This window comes from Musca domestica, unplaced genomic scaffold (assembly GCF_030504385.1).
Source record: "Musca domestica strain aabys unplaced genomic scaffold, Musca_domestica.polishedcontigs.V.1.1 4, whole genome shotgun sequence".
Classification (NCBI taxonomy): domain Eukaryota; kingdom Metazoa; phylum Arthropoda; class Insecta; order Diptera; family Muscidae; genus Musca; species Musca domestica.
In genome coordinates, this window is record NW_026712328.1 from 14,065,285 (window position 1) to 14,082,851 (window position 17,567).

General features: G+C 33.4%; 1 protein-coding gene across 2 annotated transcripts; it reads right to left on the minus strand.

Annotated features, from left to right (window-relative positions):
- Nucleotides 1-11,986: 11,986 nt before the first annotated feature.
- Nucleotides 11,987-14,126, minus strand: LOC101890548 (glucosidase 2 subunit beta). Of its 2 annotated transcripts, XM_005186237.4 has the most exons (4): nucleotides 13,989-14,126; nucleotides 13,584-13,927; nucleotides 13,426-13,520; nucleotides 11,987-13,371 (listed from the first exon to the last, which is right to left on the minus strand). In XM_005186237.4, the coding sequence occupies exons 2-4, from the start codon at nucleotides 13,707-13,709 to the stop codon at nucleotides 13,056-13,058; spliced, it is 537 nt and encodes a 178-aa protein (XP_005186294.1). In that variant the 5' UTR covers nucleotides 13,710-13,927; nucleotides 13,989-14,126; the 3' UTR covers nucleotides 11,987-13,055. The 2 variants fall into 2 exon arrangements, with proteins under 2 accessions (XP_005186294.1, XP_005186293.1); XM_005186236.4 differs by having other exon boundaries at nucleotides 13,426-13,927.
- Nucleotides 14,127-17,567: the final 3,441 nt, after the last annotated feature.

Sequence of the window (17,567 nt, forward strand, 5' to 3'; positions counted from 1 at the left end):
AAATTCCTACAGAGTCATTCATTCATAATGATCTTTTCTTCAAAAATACAACTTTTGGATGGGTATTTTCTGGACCCACTGAATATATCTCCACAAATAGAATCCATATTCACAATGTGAACTTGGAAAATATTCTAAAATCCTTTTGGGAACAAGAGGAAGTTATTTCTAAAAGAAAACTTACCAGTGAAGAACTGGAATGTGAGAAATACTTCCAAACTACTACAAATCGAACCGAAAATGGTCGATATATGGTAAATTTACCATTTAAATCTTTACTAAAATCAAATTCTTATCCTATACTTAATAATAATGTCACTAATGCTTTTAGGCGTCTTAAACAAATTTAAATTTCTTTCTCTAAAAGACCCAGTTTTGGTGACACATATAAAGCTTTTATGCAAGAGTATGAATCCTTAGGACACATGACTAAAATAGGGACTTGTCCTACTGACGTTCGTCCAAATTCTTATTTTCTGCCGCATCATGGCGTTTTTAAAGAAAGTAGTTCTACTACAAAATTGAGAGTTGTTTTTGATGGCAGTAGCCATCTAGCTGATTATAAATCTCTCAATGAAGAACTTTCTCCTGGACCCCCTCTGCAAAATGATCTTCCTGGTATTATGACCAAATGGCGAAGACACAAAATTGCCTTCAGTGCAGACATTGAGAAAATGTTTCGCCAAATTCAAGTCTGTCCAAATTACAGAAAATACCAACAAATTCTATGGCGCAACAGCCAATTTGAAGACATTTCAATTTATGAACTAAATACTGTAACTTATGGTACAACTTCAGCTCCTTATCTTGCAATTCGTATCCTGCAACAAATAGCAGACGACTACAAACAAATTTTCCCAAAAGCTGGTCAAGTTTTAGTTCAAGACTCCTACGTTGACGACATAATTTCTGGTGCAGACACTTTAGAATCTGCAAATCAATTGTTCAAAGGCCTTTGTGCTCTTTTAGAAAAAGCTGGTTGTAATCTCCGTAAATGGAGAACAAATTCAAAAGAACTTCTTTCTCAAATACCAGAAGAGCATAGAGAAACTTCTGTTACACAAAGCTTTGACCATGACAATATAGTAAAAACTCTTGGCATTCAGTGGAATACAGAAACTGACTCCTTTTCATTCAAAGTTAATCTCGAAGAAAAACCTTATTTTTCAAAACGAGAAATTCTGTCTGAATCTGCCAGACTTTATGACCCATTAGGTTGGCTAACACCAACAACAGTTGTAGCCAAATCAATATTTAAACAGCTTTGGGAACATGGCGTCGATTGGGATGAAAAAATACCCAAACAATTAGAGTCTCAATGGCTAAACCATAGATCTTCTTTGCCAATATTTTCTAAATTATCCATTCCAAGATGGATTGAATGGTTACCAAATTGTGAGACTCAACTTCATTGTTTTTGTGACGCATCAACTGCTGCCTACGCTGCTGTCGTTTATGCACGCGTTATAACCCCTAATGGCATATTTGTCAACATTCTACAAGCCAAATCTAAAGTGTCACCCATAAAAACTGTATCTATACCAAGACTTGAACTTTGTGCTGCGACTCTTGGCGTAAAATTGACTCAAACCGTCAAAGATTCACTAACTGATCTAAATGTCCAAAATATATATTACTGGAGTGATAGCTCCACTGTACTTAGTTGGATTCGTAAATCCCCATCTAATTGGACAGTTTATGTCGCCAATAGAGTCGCTGATATTCAACGCTTAAGCAATCCTATACAATGGAAATATGTTCCAACTTCACTAAATCCTGCTGACTGCGCATCTAGGGGAATTCTGGCTGAAGAATTAATTGAAAAACATTCATGGTGGTTTGGTCCCCAATTTCTTTATGAAACTGAACAATCTTGGCCAGAAATTCTTCCAAATTTACATACCTCTGAAGAGGAACGAAAATCTAAATTATCAACTAATTTGTCCACTGAGAAAATATACATTGAACTATTTTCTAAATACTCAAAATTACAAACTTTAGTAAGAGTCGTTTCATATTGTCTGAGATTTCTTGAAAAAAAATCAGAAAAATCTTTATCTGTTCTGGCTAAATTTTCCCAAAAGGTTGACTTTCCTGAGGAAATTTCTAAACTTGCCACAAAACGAGACATTAAAACAAGTCCCATTCTAAAACTAATGCCGTTTCTAGATGAAAATGGGATTCTTCGTGTAGGTGGACGCCTTCAAAATTCAAATTTTCCTTATGACGTCAAACATCCAATTATCTTGTCAAAACACAATCCTTTGTCTCAACGCACATGAAAAAACTTTACATGGCGGTGTTACATTAAGTATGTCTTTTGTAACCCGCAAATGGATTGTATCTGGAAATCAACTTGCAAAACGCATAATTCATAAATGTATAAAATGCTTCCGATACAATGCCAAAACTGCTCAGCAAATAATGGGCAATTTACCAAAAGTGCGATTAACAATTTCTAGACCCTTTAAACACAGTGGCGTCGACTATGCAGGACCAATTTCTATCAAAAATTCTAATCTCAGATCTTCTTCTATAACTAAAGGCTATATATGCGTATTTGTATGCATGGTTACAAAAGCCATACACTTAGAGGCAGTTTCTAATCTAACAACAAATGCTTTTCTTGCTGCCTTTAAGCGTTTCACTTCTAGAAGAGGCATTTGTACTTATCTTTATTCTGACTGTGGCACAAATTTTGTTGGTGCATCAAAAGAACTAAAAGTTTTGCATAACAAAAATAAAAATTCTATTCCTGAAGATCTTATTCACTCTTTAAGCCAAAGTTCAAATACTTGGCACTTTATCCCACCAGCTTCGCCCAACTTTGGTGGCCTTTGGGAAGCAGGTGTAGAATCTGTTAAATATCATTTGAAAAGAATCACAAATGATAGAAATCTTACCTTCGAAGAATTAACTACACTATTATGCCAAATTGAAAGTTGCTTGAATTCTAGGCCACTTTGTCCTCTCTCTAATGACCCTTCAGATTTTGATGCGCTTACTCCAGCGCATTTTCTTATAGGTGAACCTACCAATTGCTTACAAGAAAAAACGCTTTTGGATTCTAATATCAATAACCTAACCCGTTGGAAAACTATTGAAAAAATGAAGCAACATTTTTGGAAAAGATGGCAAAACGAATACCTAAATCGCCTTCAAGCTCGTCCAAAATGGCTTAAAACTTCAACGGATCCTAAAATTGGAGATTTGGTACTAGTCACTGATGAAAGATGTGGACCTGGACAATGGTTACTAGGCCGTATTGAAAATACTCATCCAGGACCTGATGGACATACAAGATAACTCAACTCATTCCGACCCTGATATGGACAATCCGAAAACTCAACTTTAAACTTTACATGGATATAGTTCTGTTGGATGTGTGGTTGCTATTATGATGGCTACACTAACACGCTGTGAGTCGGAGCATAGCGGAGCTTACTACCTCGACTAAAATTCTCCCATCGGTAGTTCATCATAGCATAGTAACCCGCATTCAAGAACATTCGTCCTTCAGGGGGGAGAATGTTGATGAAAACTTTAATTTCACAAACCCACTACAAGCATCACCACCCATCAATGGCACAGAAACAACATAAACACACTCATCACTTAAAACTAATTTCTCCACAAACTTCACCTAAACAACAAATATCATCAACTATAATCAAATACTTGTATTATTAATAGTAGTTTTATTAATAATAGCATTTATTTGTATTACTATTATTATTTATTATATTTAATTTTATTATTACAATTTTTTCTTTATTTTTTCCGTCAAAATCTTCTCCTTTAATTAAATTATTATTATTTTAATTAATTCACACTTCTCTACATATAATTAGTTACTTACATTATTTTTTATATTAAATTATAAAATTTACTTATTGTACGTATATTAATTATCATGAGTGTAGCCGAAAAATACCTTTTGTTTGGTGACCACTCATTTGCCTATTCCCTTTTCTTCTATTTGACAACAACAACACATCGATCACTGATCAGTTGTGTTGTTATGATGGTCGCTTTGATGCTTGCTTGTGCGTCGCGACCCCCTCGCCTACATGCTTTGTTATTCTTATTGCTTAATAACAATGGGAATGCAGAATAGAAGTAGGCAAATGAGTTGGTACACAACCAACTGCACATGCATGCATACATATTTATGTGTGACCGATGTATGCCTAAGCCTTTCTTGTTACAAATAAATATGTAAAATAAATGAGAATTAGCATGATTGGCTTAGGTAGTCATTGACACCATGCAAATATGCAAAAGGAGATAAATGCATATAAATGCAAACAGCTGTTGCATATTATATACATTTTTCGTTTGGTGAATTTTTGGCTACCAAACAATGTAGTTAAAGTTGACTCGCTCTCTTTTAATTGGACAGCCGAGCGATAAACAGCTAAGTACTTTTGCTAAAAACCTCTGTAACCTTTACAAAGAATACTTTTCAAACAAAATAAAATTTATTCTGTACAACCCCTGTTTGATAGAAAAGAAAATTACTTTGTTTTCTTTTTTTTTACTTTACATTATTAAACAGTGAGAAAAAACTCAACAATATGATTAATTTTATAATTTTCATTCACGTTTTAAACTTTTTGTGTAATTGTTGACATTTTGAACATATTTTTGTATTTTTCTATTTTTGAATTCTGCTGGAGAGACACTTGTCAAACATTTTTTCTGCCGATACAAACATTTTGAAAATATTGCCTCTTTTGTTTTCAGTTTTCTGTGGAAATTTCAACTCGTGGACAAAACGCTTATCTCGAATGAGAGAGAAAACAAAATTTACTTTCGAGTTTGCCTTGTTAAGGCGAAGATCATATGTTTTATGATTTAAGTGTTTGTTTTCTCTTTCGAGACGAGCTTAATGATCTGAAATTTGCAGTGAAAAGGAAAGCCAGATAGACACTATCACACACTCACCACTATGCGACGCGTTTCGCCGTTGGTTAAGCGGCTCATCAGGCATATTTGATGTGGATGATGGCTTACAAGGGCCGTTCTCTGGAAAGTAGTATAAATTTCGAACTTATTGCAAATTAGCATATGCGAATTATACACTAGAAACTCTCCAGGTTCGACTCAAGTTCTATTGACAGATCTTTTTTCACAGCAACGTTTTGTTTTTTGTAGTGATGGATTTTTTGTCCACAACAACTACATTGCTTCCAATGCATACACTTGTTTTAGTGCTACTTTAGGAAGACGGGTTAATGGCTCTGAACGTAGAGACGGCAACTTCTAGTTGGCTGCACACAGAGGTCCGCGGTTCAAATCCCACAGCCAGGCTCGGCTGAATTTTTGAGTTTTGCTTGTTAAGGCGAAGATCATATGTTTTATTATTTAAGTGTTTGTTTTCTCTTTCGAGACGAGCTTAATGATCTGAAATTTGCAGTGAAAAGGAAAGCCAGATAGACACTATCACACACTCACCACTATGCGACGCGTTTCGCCGTTGGTTAAGCGGCTCATCAGGCATATTTGATGTGGATGATGGCTTACAAGGGCCGTTCTCTGGAAAGTAGTATATATTTCGAACTTATTGCAAATTAGCATATGCGAATTATACACTAGAAACTCTCCAGGTTCGACTCAAGTTCTATTGGCAGATCTTTTTTCACAGCAACGTTTTACGTTTTAAGTTCGAAATATATACTACTTTCCAGAGAACGGCCCTTGTAAGCCATCATCCACATCAAATATGCCTGATGAGCCGCTTAACCAACGGCGAAACGCGTCGCATAGTGGTAAGTGTGTGATAGTGTCTATCTGGCTTTCCTTTTCACTGCAAATTTCAGATCATTAAGCTCGTCTCGAAAGAGAAAACAAACACTTAAAATTTACTTTCGTTTGAATGTACATACGCTATTCAACATTGTAGTTTTCATTCATAATTTTCAGTCTTCCCAAAATTTTTTAAAATTTCGTTAAATTTTTCTATTTTCAATTTTTAAATGTCATAATTTATTTTTTTCGATAAATGCTCTCATTTGTTAGGGATGGAACATATTTTTTCGTTGTTCTGAGAGTGATTTGATTTGAACAATGTACAAATATGAGTGTTTGCTCATGAAATTTTGTGTGAAGAATTAAGTAGTTTTTTTCATAGTTAAGGGTCAAACAACGAATAGAGAACGAATCAAGTGCAGTGGAAACGCCACATTATTTATAACATTTATATTTAAATAGAATTAGGGTAAGTGTACCAGAAGTCGGCACTCAGAATGTCAATCTTTCGACATTCTGAGTGAAATCTTTCAATTGCAGAATAATAAAGTTGTTTAGATTCCATATTTTGTTTAGTTTTCGAAATAATAAACAACAATTGAATTTGTTTTTATTAAATTGGCAAAATTTGCAATTTTACCAAAATAGTAGTTTTTTGCCAATAGTCGGCACTATTTTCCAATGCTCGGCATGTCTATTTGCCAGTAGTCGGCATATGCTATTTCATTACAAAAATATTATTTTGTATATTTTTTTATTTCAAATAGTATAAAACAATGCTGTAATACTAATTCACAGTTTATTTAACTAATTTCGTTTTTAAATAGTGTTTTATTTAATTATCATTCTAAACCTTACCTTTCTTATATTTGGAATTTGTGAATTGATCTTTTTCCTTTAGATAACCAACATTTTTATAAATGCCACCGCTATCTAAAACGTCAAATAGCTGATTTTAAAAACCTACTTAATTTAGAAAAGTTAGTCAAAAAGCAGTTGCTTTTATAACTGCCGACTCAAAACTATTTTTTTATTTGAGTAGTTTTTTGATTATTTTTTAATACTTTTCTCAAGTTTTGTTGAAATAGGTCAAAAATGATATTTTTCTAGTAATCGGCACACCCTACCGACTACCGGCAAATCTCTTTTTTCTGTTCCCAATGTCGGCATTAAATAATATAAGAGAAAAATGCTTGATTATGTATGTTTTTTAATTTCTAAAATGATCTTTAGACTGCTATTTACTATTATAAAATATTTCTGATTCCAAAAGTATTAAATTCATTTTACTTAAATCGATTATTAAGTTGACGCCACCACTATTTTTTTCTTTACGAACAAGCAATATGGCACGCGTTGGAAGACACTCACTGACGAAAACCGTTATTCTCTCGTAATAAATGATCGGAGCTCATTGTTTTTTTACAGAAAGAGAGCGGAGAACACTGTTAACGTATTCCTTTTTTAGTCTTTGTTAATGAGATGATCGTGCGTTACACGGCAATATCCCCACCTTATCCAAATTATTTTTATCTGGTCAATTCTTGGTAGAATGTTAGATATGTTTTTATATTTTATTTTTTTTTTTTTTTTTGTTATTTATAAATTTATACCAGTCTGATGTACTGCTCCATATACATAGTTTTTCAAGAGAAAAATTCTTCATCTATATTTTTTTTTTAATATCGGCCGAAAATATATTGTTTTATACATGTTAGAGGAGCAATGGAAGCATCTATTGCGACTAAATCTACGATGTAATTTCCTCTTATATTAGAGTGTCCTGGAACCATAGCAGAATATGACTATTTTTAGCAGTGAAAATTGATGAATATTCTGGTAAAAGACAGGATTTAAGGATTTCATCATCATTGGTTACGATACTGTAGCCCATACAATTGTTGGATTTTGATTCTTCAGTATAAATAAATTTGTAGTATTGGTACTTTTCTTGGATATTGAGGAATTTGTGTACATAAAAATCTGATGTTGTGTTTTCCCCGCGATACTTGTGAAGGGATGTATGCGTTTGAGGTCCAAAAAGGTATATTAGCTAGTAGAAATTTGGGGCTATGTGGGATTTTAAATTTATCACAATTATTCCCAATATCTTTGTTAATGAGATGATCGTGCGTTACACGGCAATATCCCCACCTTATCCAAATTATTTTTATCTGGTCAATTCTTGGTAGAATGTTAGATATGTTTTTATATTTTATTTTTTTTTTTTTTTTTTTTGTTATTTATAAATTTATACCAGTCTGATGTACTGCTCCATATACATAGTTTTTCAAGAGAAAAATTCTTCATCTATATATTTTTTTTTAATATCGGCCGAAAATATATTGTTTTATGCATGTTAGAGGAGCAATGGAAGCCTCTATTGCGACTAAATCTACGATGTAATTTCCTCTTATATTAGAGTGTCCTGGAACCATAGCAGAATATGACTATTTTTAGCAGTGAAAATTGATGAATATTCTGGTAAAAGACAGGATTTAAGGATTTCATCATCATTGGTTACGATACTGTAGCCCATACAATTGTTGGATTTTGATTCTTCAGTATAAATAAATTTGTAGTATTGGTACTTTTCTTGGATATTGAGGAATTTGTGTACATAAAAATCTGATGTTGTGTTTTCCCCGCGATACTTGTGAAGGGATGTATGCGTTTGAGGTCCAAAAAGGTATATTAGCTAGTAGAAATTTGAGGCTATGTGGGATTTTAAATTTATCACAATTATTCCCAATACGGTTTAGCGCTGATTCAAATTTTGAACATTTTGTAGTTTTAATACAGTTTTTTAATAATTCAACAACTGGAGAACTTTCATTGAGTAGTAATGTTTCACAAAGACTAGCGGTGGACATTTCGCTATACAGGGTGAGATAAAAAAATGCAACAAAGCCAAACGTCATAATTTTTAATTTTTTTTAAATTTTATTGAATGAAAGCAAAACATTTTTGAAATAGCATCAAATTTTAGAATAAGTTTGGATTAGTTCGACCTTTAAAGGGCCAATGAAACCGTCACACGCAGCCTGAATGTTGCTCTGCGGTATTTTGGCCCATTCCCGGCGAAGCGCTTGCTTGAGGTGATCAACACTTTGGTATTTTTTAGTGCCAACCTTGCTTTCGGATTGGTATCCGCAGATTTTGGTGGCCATTGTGCGCTGGAAATGAAGCGAAGAACCTCGTTTTGTAACCATTCTTGGGTGGCGCGTGCTGAGTGCGATGGTTCTGCGTCCTGTTGGAATGTCCAAGGTCTGCGGCAAAAATGTTTTCGTGCCCAAGGCTTTAATACACCCTCCAGAATATTTTCGCGATAATATTCCGCATTTATTCTGATGCCACGATCGATTAATACGAGTGGAGAGCGACCATCGGCTGTTATGGCGACCCACACCATCACCATGGCCGGCGCTTGAGTTCTGGTGGCCAACTCTCTGGCTCTTTTGAGTCATTTTACAATATTTGCCGAATGGAATATTGCGTTATGTTCAGCTCACGAGCCTTTTTTCGACCACTGCGACGCGGGTTTCGATCAAGTCGCTTCTTTACTTTTCGAACCATTTCAGCTGATGTTTTCTTCATATTTAAATGCTGGAGTGCTCAAGCTATAGCCACTTGTGGTTTTCCAGTCAAATATAAATAAATCACGCTTGAATTCCATCACGATTAACTTTTTTCGGGAAAATGCTTTTGTACGCTTGTAAACAATATAATGAGCTGTCACTGGAATAATTTTAACGGCTGTCGGACAAGTGGCTTAAGCTGGCCATAGACGAACGATTTGTTGGTGTGATTTGCAAATTTATTGCTGCGATTTATTGCATATCGTTTCTCCACACACGCTCGAACAAATCATAATTCGGCCGACGTTGAAGAGTAAGCATATGCTACGAAGCGGATGATGTTCATTTTGTGTTTGAACTTCGGTTTGTGCTTCTGTTTGAATTTTGTGGCAGAAAATTTTTTATTTAACAATTGGTTTTTTCTGTTGATAGGAAACTTAAAAAAACATGTGCGACGATTTTTAATTATATATACATGTTTCGACATGGAAAATAAAAAACAAGAAAAGAAAAAAATCGAAAAAAAAAGAAAAAGAAAATGGAGTGAAGAGTGGCTGCTCGAAAGAAAAAAGCATTCCCATGTAGCAACGCTCAAAAATATGGAAATGCTTACTCCAAGGGATTATAAAAATTTTCCATTTTGTTACGAGTTTTTCCCATGATTTTTGTTTTTCTAATTTGTCTTTATATTTTTCACTTTTTGTTTGCCAAATGGCATTTTCATTTTTTAACACATCAAAAAATTCTATCATAAAGTCTTTGCTTGCCATTTTTTGTGTGCACTACACGACCTTTCGTTACAATGGTTGAAGAGCAACTGAAATGGCAAAATGGCTTAAAATTTGCGCAGTAGCCCACACATGTATGATTTGTTCGCAAACTACCCCACAGACCAAGGTAGATGTACTAGGTAATCGCATCAGCCCAGCTGACGGCACCATTAAATGTCAAAACAAATTGTTGTAATGAAGAATTCGCCCTAAATGAATGCAACAACAAATTTGTTTATGTTGTCTTCCCTAAAAGTACCTTTTTATAATATTTCAAATAATTTAAGAGCAAGTTAAGAGTGAAACCAGTAAAAAAAATTAAAAGAAAGTGAAGGAAGGAGGTTAGAATGGCGTGCAGCTTTAAGAATTAAGTTAGCCTCAACATCTAAGATTCCCAAAGCACATCACGGGAAGTAGTGCAAGAATTCGACTCTTGTCATTTGCAGTTCCGGAAAACTTTCGGTTTAAACCAGTAAAATATAGTCATTATAAGTTTCTTGGTTTAAAAATATCGCAATACTACAATTAATACTTATTTTACTCTTATTTGTTTTACAATAAAAACTTTTATTGCGACGTTCGTTTACGACGAGAGGCACACAAAATAAAATGTAAACAAACACCTCGTTTCTGATTGGTTGAAACAAATTTGCCGCAACCTTTAAATGTCATGGCGAATCTATGTTTTTCGCCTTAGATGCCAATTTTGATATTTGAGGGGACCACAAAAGTTGCTTTGTTGTAGCAATTCGCCGATGCGGTTACCTGTTAGATCTACCTTGGTTAGCCTCGTATAAAATATTTGTTATTCTAGTTGTGCGGTGAGCCCTGAACACAATTCGCACTGCAGAGTTATATGTAGTTTTGATTTTGTTAACATTTAGGAGTTTATTTTGTATATATATTTTTTTTATTTTGTAGTGAATTTAATTCTTCAATATGTAAATTCCATTTATATTGTTAATTGTTATGCCGAGGATTTTTAATTTTTCAACGGAAGCATTTGTGCCATTGTTACAAACAAGTCCAGGAAAAAATTTCGTTTTCCACATTTATGTAAATGTTTACACTTTCCTCTGAAAATTGAGCGCCCCTAAAGTGAGCACCACCTTCCTATGTCGGATAAGGTGTTGTACAGGTTGACAGAAGCGTATGTATTGCTACATAACATTTTGATACCCTCGACCTTGAAAAGGAGGGTATATTAACATTGTCATTCCGTTTGTATTCGTCGTAGACCCCATAAAGTAAATATATTCATGATCAGGATAAAATTCTAAGTCGATTTAACGATGTCCGTTTGTCTGTTGAAATCACGCTATAGTCGACATAATTTGACGCAGAGCTTCAAAATTTGGCAGAACAATTTGTATTGTGTCACGTTTTGTTATACCCGCCATATATCGGTACCTTCCAATATTCGGTATTTTGATGATTTTGCCAAAATTTTCTACGGATTTTTCTAACAATTGGCATTTGTAGTTCGTAATGGTTTCAAGCTTCTGTGGAGGAACATAGAATATATAGGTTCACGTTTTGGTATATCCCAGATATAACTGTCCCTCCCGATATTCGGTATTTTGATAATTTTCGCCACATTTTTTCACGGATTTGTCTAAAAGTTGGTATTTGTAGGTCATAATGGGTTCTAGCTCCGGCGATGAAACATTGTATGTATAGGTTCACGTTTTTGTATAGCCCCCATATAACGGTACCTCCCGATATTTTTCACGGATTTATCAAAAAATTGGTATTTGTAATTCATAATTGCTTCTAGCTCCTGTGGCGAAACATTGCATTGTTCTATGAAAATATGTAATGAAATCTTTTATAAATATAAATATAAAGAATATATGTTTCATTTCATCATAGCCCCTAAAAACTATGTTTTTAAGATATCTGATTTATTAAAATATTGTAAGCTGTTTTATTTGCAATTTAATTGTTAAAAATTGTATTAAATTAAATAAATCAAAATATGTTTTTACCAAGGTGTACAAGGCGACACGTTAAGCCCAGCTGTTGTCTTCTCTTGCTGTCAAAACACATTGTTTTAATTCAATAGTATAGTAAATACCTTTATATATATACCGATGTATACGGTAATTATTTGGGAAATATATTTAGGTTTTACTTTTGGTGGACTTATGAATTTCCCTACTGTGGGCTGTGTACAATATATGCAGTAGTGGTAGTAAAGTTTCCTCTGGCCCTTGCTGATCGAAAACAATTATAAACCGTGAGAAGACGTGTATGGTTTGTTGTGGCGGCGGGGAATGTGACTTTACAAAGTTTACAGACCGCAAACAGCGTATGACAGTTCTGTGTGATTTACCACTGGTAGTTACGATGAATTTTATATTCAGTGTCAGTAAATAACAATACTACTCATGGTACAATGATATCAAGGTAGGGCTATGATACCATATGATTTCAATTTTTTATTTTCTTGGCTTAATATGTCATCTTTATTTGTTTATGTATGTGTTTTCTTTTCAAATTCAAATGTTTTAAAATGTTTATTTCATCGTATGCATTGACAAAATCTAGAGTTTTTGTAGCGAAATAATCCTTTAGAGATATATAGAACCTGGTTTTGAAAAGAAGTGTTGGCCTTTCATTCAGTTTTCGCGGTTTTCAATTATTTATTCAAAATAAATGCAACAAGTTTTTTGATTTTTTTATTGTTTTGATACTAATTCTGACATTACAAGCCAAACAGGCAGATTTCTATACTTGCAATTTTGTTGGCCTATCTTCTCTTCATTGTACCATGATACTACTTATAATTTCAGAATTTTATATAAAAATTTATCCAAAAGATTTCCATATCTGACTACATTCGTTTGAATTCTTATTCCTACTTAAGTATAATTAAAATGTATTATGCATTATTCTTCGTTAAACACTACAACTAGCCTTATATGTATGTACACGTTGTATTAATATACAAATGCTACAGACACTTATTTTTACACGCTGTGCCAAGCCACTCGTCACTACCATCACAGCAGTCACAAATCCCATCGTTAACTCGGCTACTAGGAACGAACACATCTCGTCCTCTTCCCGTAATGTGCCGCTTTTGGTATTTACAATAGAACTTGCCATTATTGCAAGCGTTTGTACTTGGTTCATCGCTGCCGTCTCCAAAACAGTCGCAGTAGTCATCGTTTACACGTTCAAATGCTATTTCTAGAGTACCATCCAGACAACGAAATTTACCTTCAAAATTCGGCTTGTATGAATCGTAATCGAAAAGTCTTATCCCTCTGTAATTCAATTTGTTTATAAAATTGCTTTAAAATTTCTTTTGTAATGCTGACCTTATAATTTTAATGCCTACATCTTGTATCGAATACGAATCAGCATCACTCTCCTTAGAGTCATCCGTCTGTTTACGCCCTAAAGATGCCTGGATCTGTTTATGTTTCTTTCGTAAATCTCTCATTGTGCCCTCCAAAGCTATAGGTAAATGACTTACTGAAACCGCTTGATAAACGAAGAAAATGATGCCCAGAAAGAAGATTCCCAGCAACAACATTTTTGACTTTTGTTTGTAAAAAGGAACGTAGTAAATGTGTTCCCGTTTAACCCATGTTTTCTTCATTATGTACTACAAACAAATTGCCGGAACAGTTCAACTCTAGACTTGAGGATCTACTGGATCAAAGATCTCTATATAGCCATAGAGCAAGTACAAGTTAGTGGCAATTTAGATTTTCTGCCTTCAAATAAACCAGCTGGATCATAGACGGGAATAATTTCCCCACTACGGCCCTTGTGAACACCGGCTAAATAAACGTATTCGATATTGATGGGTATATCCTATATAAAAAAATATTTTCTTTTTAATATGAAAGAATATCATCTACAAATATGCTCTTACAATTTTTCGATTTATTTCTCATATATTCTCCGAAAATTTTTTAGCCAACCGTACCGTTTTGTTTACGCAAAGCAGTAATTTAAAATTCACCACACAACAGAGAAACATATGTTTTTTGATTACGTTGATGGAAAATTTGGAATTATTGCTATAGTAAGGTATCGCAAGACTGATATTAACTTAAGGACAGTGTACACGGGTAATGTGTATAATATGTCTATTTGTCATGCTAATTGGCTCGTGTTCACACTGAAGTAATTTCTTAAAACATGCGTTTGTGGGCGGTATTCGTTTGAAGAATATCCAATATTTACATATGTATTTCAGTTAAAGGCTCTATCAGACATCTCAATTGTGAAAGACATGAGTGAAGCACATACTTATTTTTTCGATCACAGCGAGCCCAATTTTCATCGGAAAATATTATTTACAGCGTTACCTAAAATTGAACATACTCGGTCGGCATGGTAGAAGAATATGGATAGATGCATCAACGCTTGGGAACATTGATATGTCAAAATTTTTAAAAAGTTTTGTCAAAAATAAGTGGATTTTTATATGTTTTCTTATACGACGCAAATCGGAGATTGTAATGATATGTATTTTTCAACAATTTTTACAAATTTCAATAATTTTTCATTCACTATTTTCAATTTAAAAATCGGTTTGACAGTTCATTGTCCCAGCAGCTGTGTCGATGCGACTATCTGTATTCTTCTACCATGTCGGTCGGTCACCACACAAGTAAAACATATGTATATAAATGAGTTTTACCCAAATAAGTCGAGGGTACGAAATTTCAAAGACTAACAATTTCAACATTGACAATTAAATAATTTTCTTATTTGTGTGTTGAAAACAGAAATGTAAAATACAAAAAGTGCGAATTTTTGTAATTGGAAAATAGAACAATTGATGGATTTTAAAAATTATTAATTTTTACAAAGTTAATAGTTGATAGATGTTAGGATATGGACCTGGTAGTATGGGCGTACAAACATTTCACCATAGTGGGGAAGTTAAAGAGTTGTTTACGCTACGTTTAATATTAAGTAACGTTGTTAATCAAAAGTGAAAAAAGGAAAATTAAATTTACGGTAAAAATTTATTTTGTTGTTATGTTTACCAGGGGGTAAGGTAAACATTACCATCGTTCTCCACTAATAAACAAACCTTGTTTTTATAAAAACAAAAATAATGGGATTAAGCTTGACCATTTTGCAACAACAAAATGCTATGGTATCCCGAACAAACATGCCAACACTCTTCTATAATAGACAAGACACGGTCGACGAAGGGGCTTTTGTTGTAAAAAACAAATCCCGCTTACAAGGTTACGCTATTTGTTCATGTAAAACGAAAGCATAACAAGTGGGGAAAGATAAAAATGTTTATAAGTCCGGTTGTAAAATTTAGAAGATTTTCTAAAAGAATTTTAGTTTTATTTATATATTTAGTTCCTCTTTTATTGAGCTTACGATCTCGTCTCTTGGGTAAAAAAATGTTTTTGTCATAGAAGTTATTTTTAAAATAACTTCTGGGGAGAATATGCCAGACAAAAAATAAGAGAACTGATGAGGATTGATGGCTATTTCCGAAACCTAGGTATTCCCTGTCTTACCCCCCTGGGATACAGCTTTCCAAGTTTTGTCAGACATTTTCAGACTCCCAGTGATCATACATCGTTTTTTTATAATATAAATGAAATATCGCGTCTATATATGTAAACAAAGATCGGCTGACTGACATTTTATATGATTTTAAACTAGTCTAAACAAGTAGGATCTATAAATCGAGTCGATTAACATGAGTAATCTAAATGAGATATTAAGAATGGAATATTTTTGAAATTATATTTTTGACATCTCATTGTCAAAATTTGAATTGAATGCACACAAATTAATAGCTGTTCTTACTAAGCAAATTTTGACAAGGTAAATTACAGAAAATTCTAATCAACTTAGCCATGTCCGTCCGTCGGCATGTGATAGGAAGCTAAAATTTTGCATAGAGTAGTATTTTGTCTGCAGTCGTTTTTGTATATCCTCCATATAATTGTACCTCCCCATATTAAATATTTTAACATTAGCCACAATTTCTAACGCAATAATTTAGAATTCTATATTTAGGTTACACGTCCTATGACAAAATATTATCTTAATGGATCCATGGTACAATAAAAAGGTAAGGTAGAGCTACCATCTGATTACAATATTTTTCTAAGTGTACTCGACTTCTGCAATTTTGTGTATGTATTTATTGTTTTGAAAAATGAAAACAGAATATTTTCAAAATCAATGATTGGGAAAGTTGTGCCAGGCATTTCATTCTTTTTCCCCCTGTTTAACTGATTTTAAAAATTAATGTTTGTCTCATTTTTTAAGTACATTTACACAGAATTCTTATTCCGGGTTAACCCTGATGATTGAGTAATAACATTCAATTTCACTATGAAAAACTTGCGTTAAGTTTATTGTTGGTTGACATGTTATAATTACAGAAGGTAGAACAAAGCTACCTCCTAAATACAACTTTTTCATTTGGTGTTTCTTTTCTGTCAAAGGAATGAAAAAGATTATTTGAAGTTATTTTAAAATTTAGATGCAATAGAAATGCATACTCTCCACGTTAACGGTCAACAAAATGTATAATTTAGGGATGAAATATACAATATTGTTCCTGAATTCAGATTTGTGGAAAAAACCAAATATTCCATTAATGTTTAGTGGGGTTTTCCCAATATAACAAAACCAATTTTTACATGTTTAAAAATTTATTTGACACTATAATTTCTTTGAAGTTGAGCAACCCTTCTTATTGGCCCAATTCACACGAGAGTAATTATTCTGGTCTAATGCAAGCCACACACGTTACAACTGGTTGTATAACTGGGAGGGGTTGTATTCAAGATTGTATAGTTTGTGTCCCGGTTGTACGAATTTGTGTCTCGGTTGTATGAAAAATCAAAATTTTTTGATATTTGGCATGTTGTACCAGGTAGATGCATCAACGCTTGGGAACATTGATATGTCAAACATTTTTAAATGTTTTATCAAATAAAAGTAGATTTTTATATGTTTTCTTATACGACATCATTCGGTGGTTATTATAATTCGTGTTTTTTCAACAATTTTTACATATTTACATAATTTTTCATTCAACATTTTCAATCCCAAAATCGGTTTGACAGTTCATTGTCCCAGCAGCTCTGTCGATGCGTCTACCCATGGTACAATGATATCAAGGTAGGGCTATGATACCATATGGTTTTAAAAAAAAAAAATGTTCAGAAAATATTCAAATTCGGATGTTTCCAAAATGTTTATTTCAACGTATGCATCGACAAAATCTAGAGTTTTTGTAGCGAAATAATCCTTTAGAGATATATAGTACATGATTTTGAAAAGAAGTGTTGATCTTTCATTCAGTTATCGCGGTTTTCAATTATTTATTCAAAATAAATGCAACAAGTTGTTTGATTTTTTATTGTTTTGATACTAATTTTGACATTACAAGCCAAACAGGTAGACCTCTATACTTGCAATTTTTTCAAAGTTGACCTACCTTCTCTTCATTGTA

Coding starts and splice junctions, on each gene's coding strand:
- LOC101890548 (XM_005186236.4), bottom strand. CDS start 13,709: ATGAAGAAAACATGGGTTAAACGGGAACACATTTACTACGTTCCTTTT. Junction 13,372..13,425: donor GTAGGCATTAAAATTATAAG/GTCAGCATTACA, acceptor ATTGAATTACAG/AGGGATAAGACTTTTCGATT.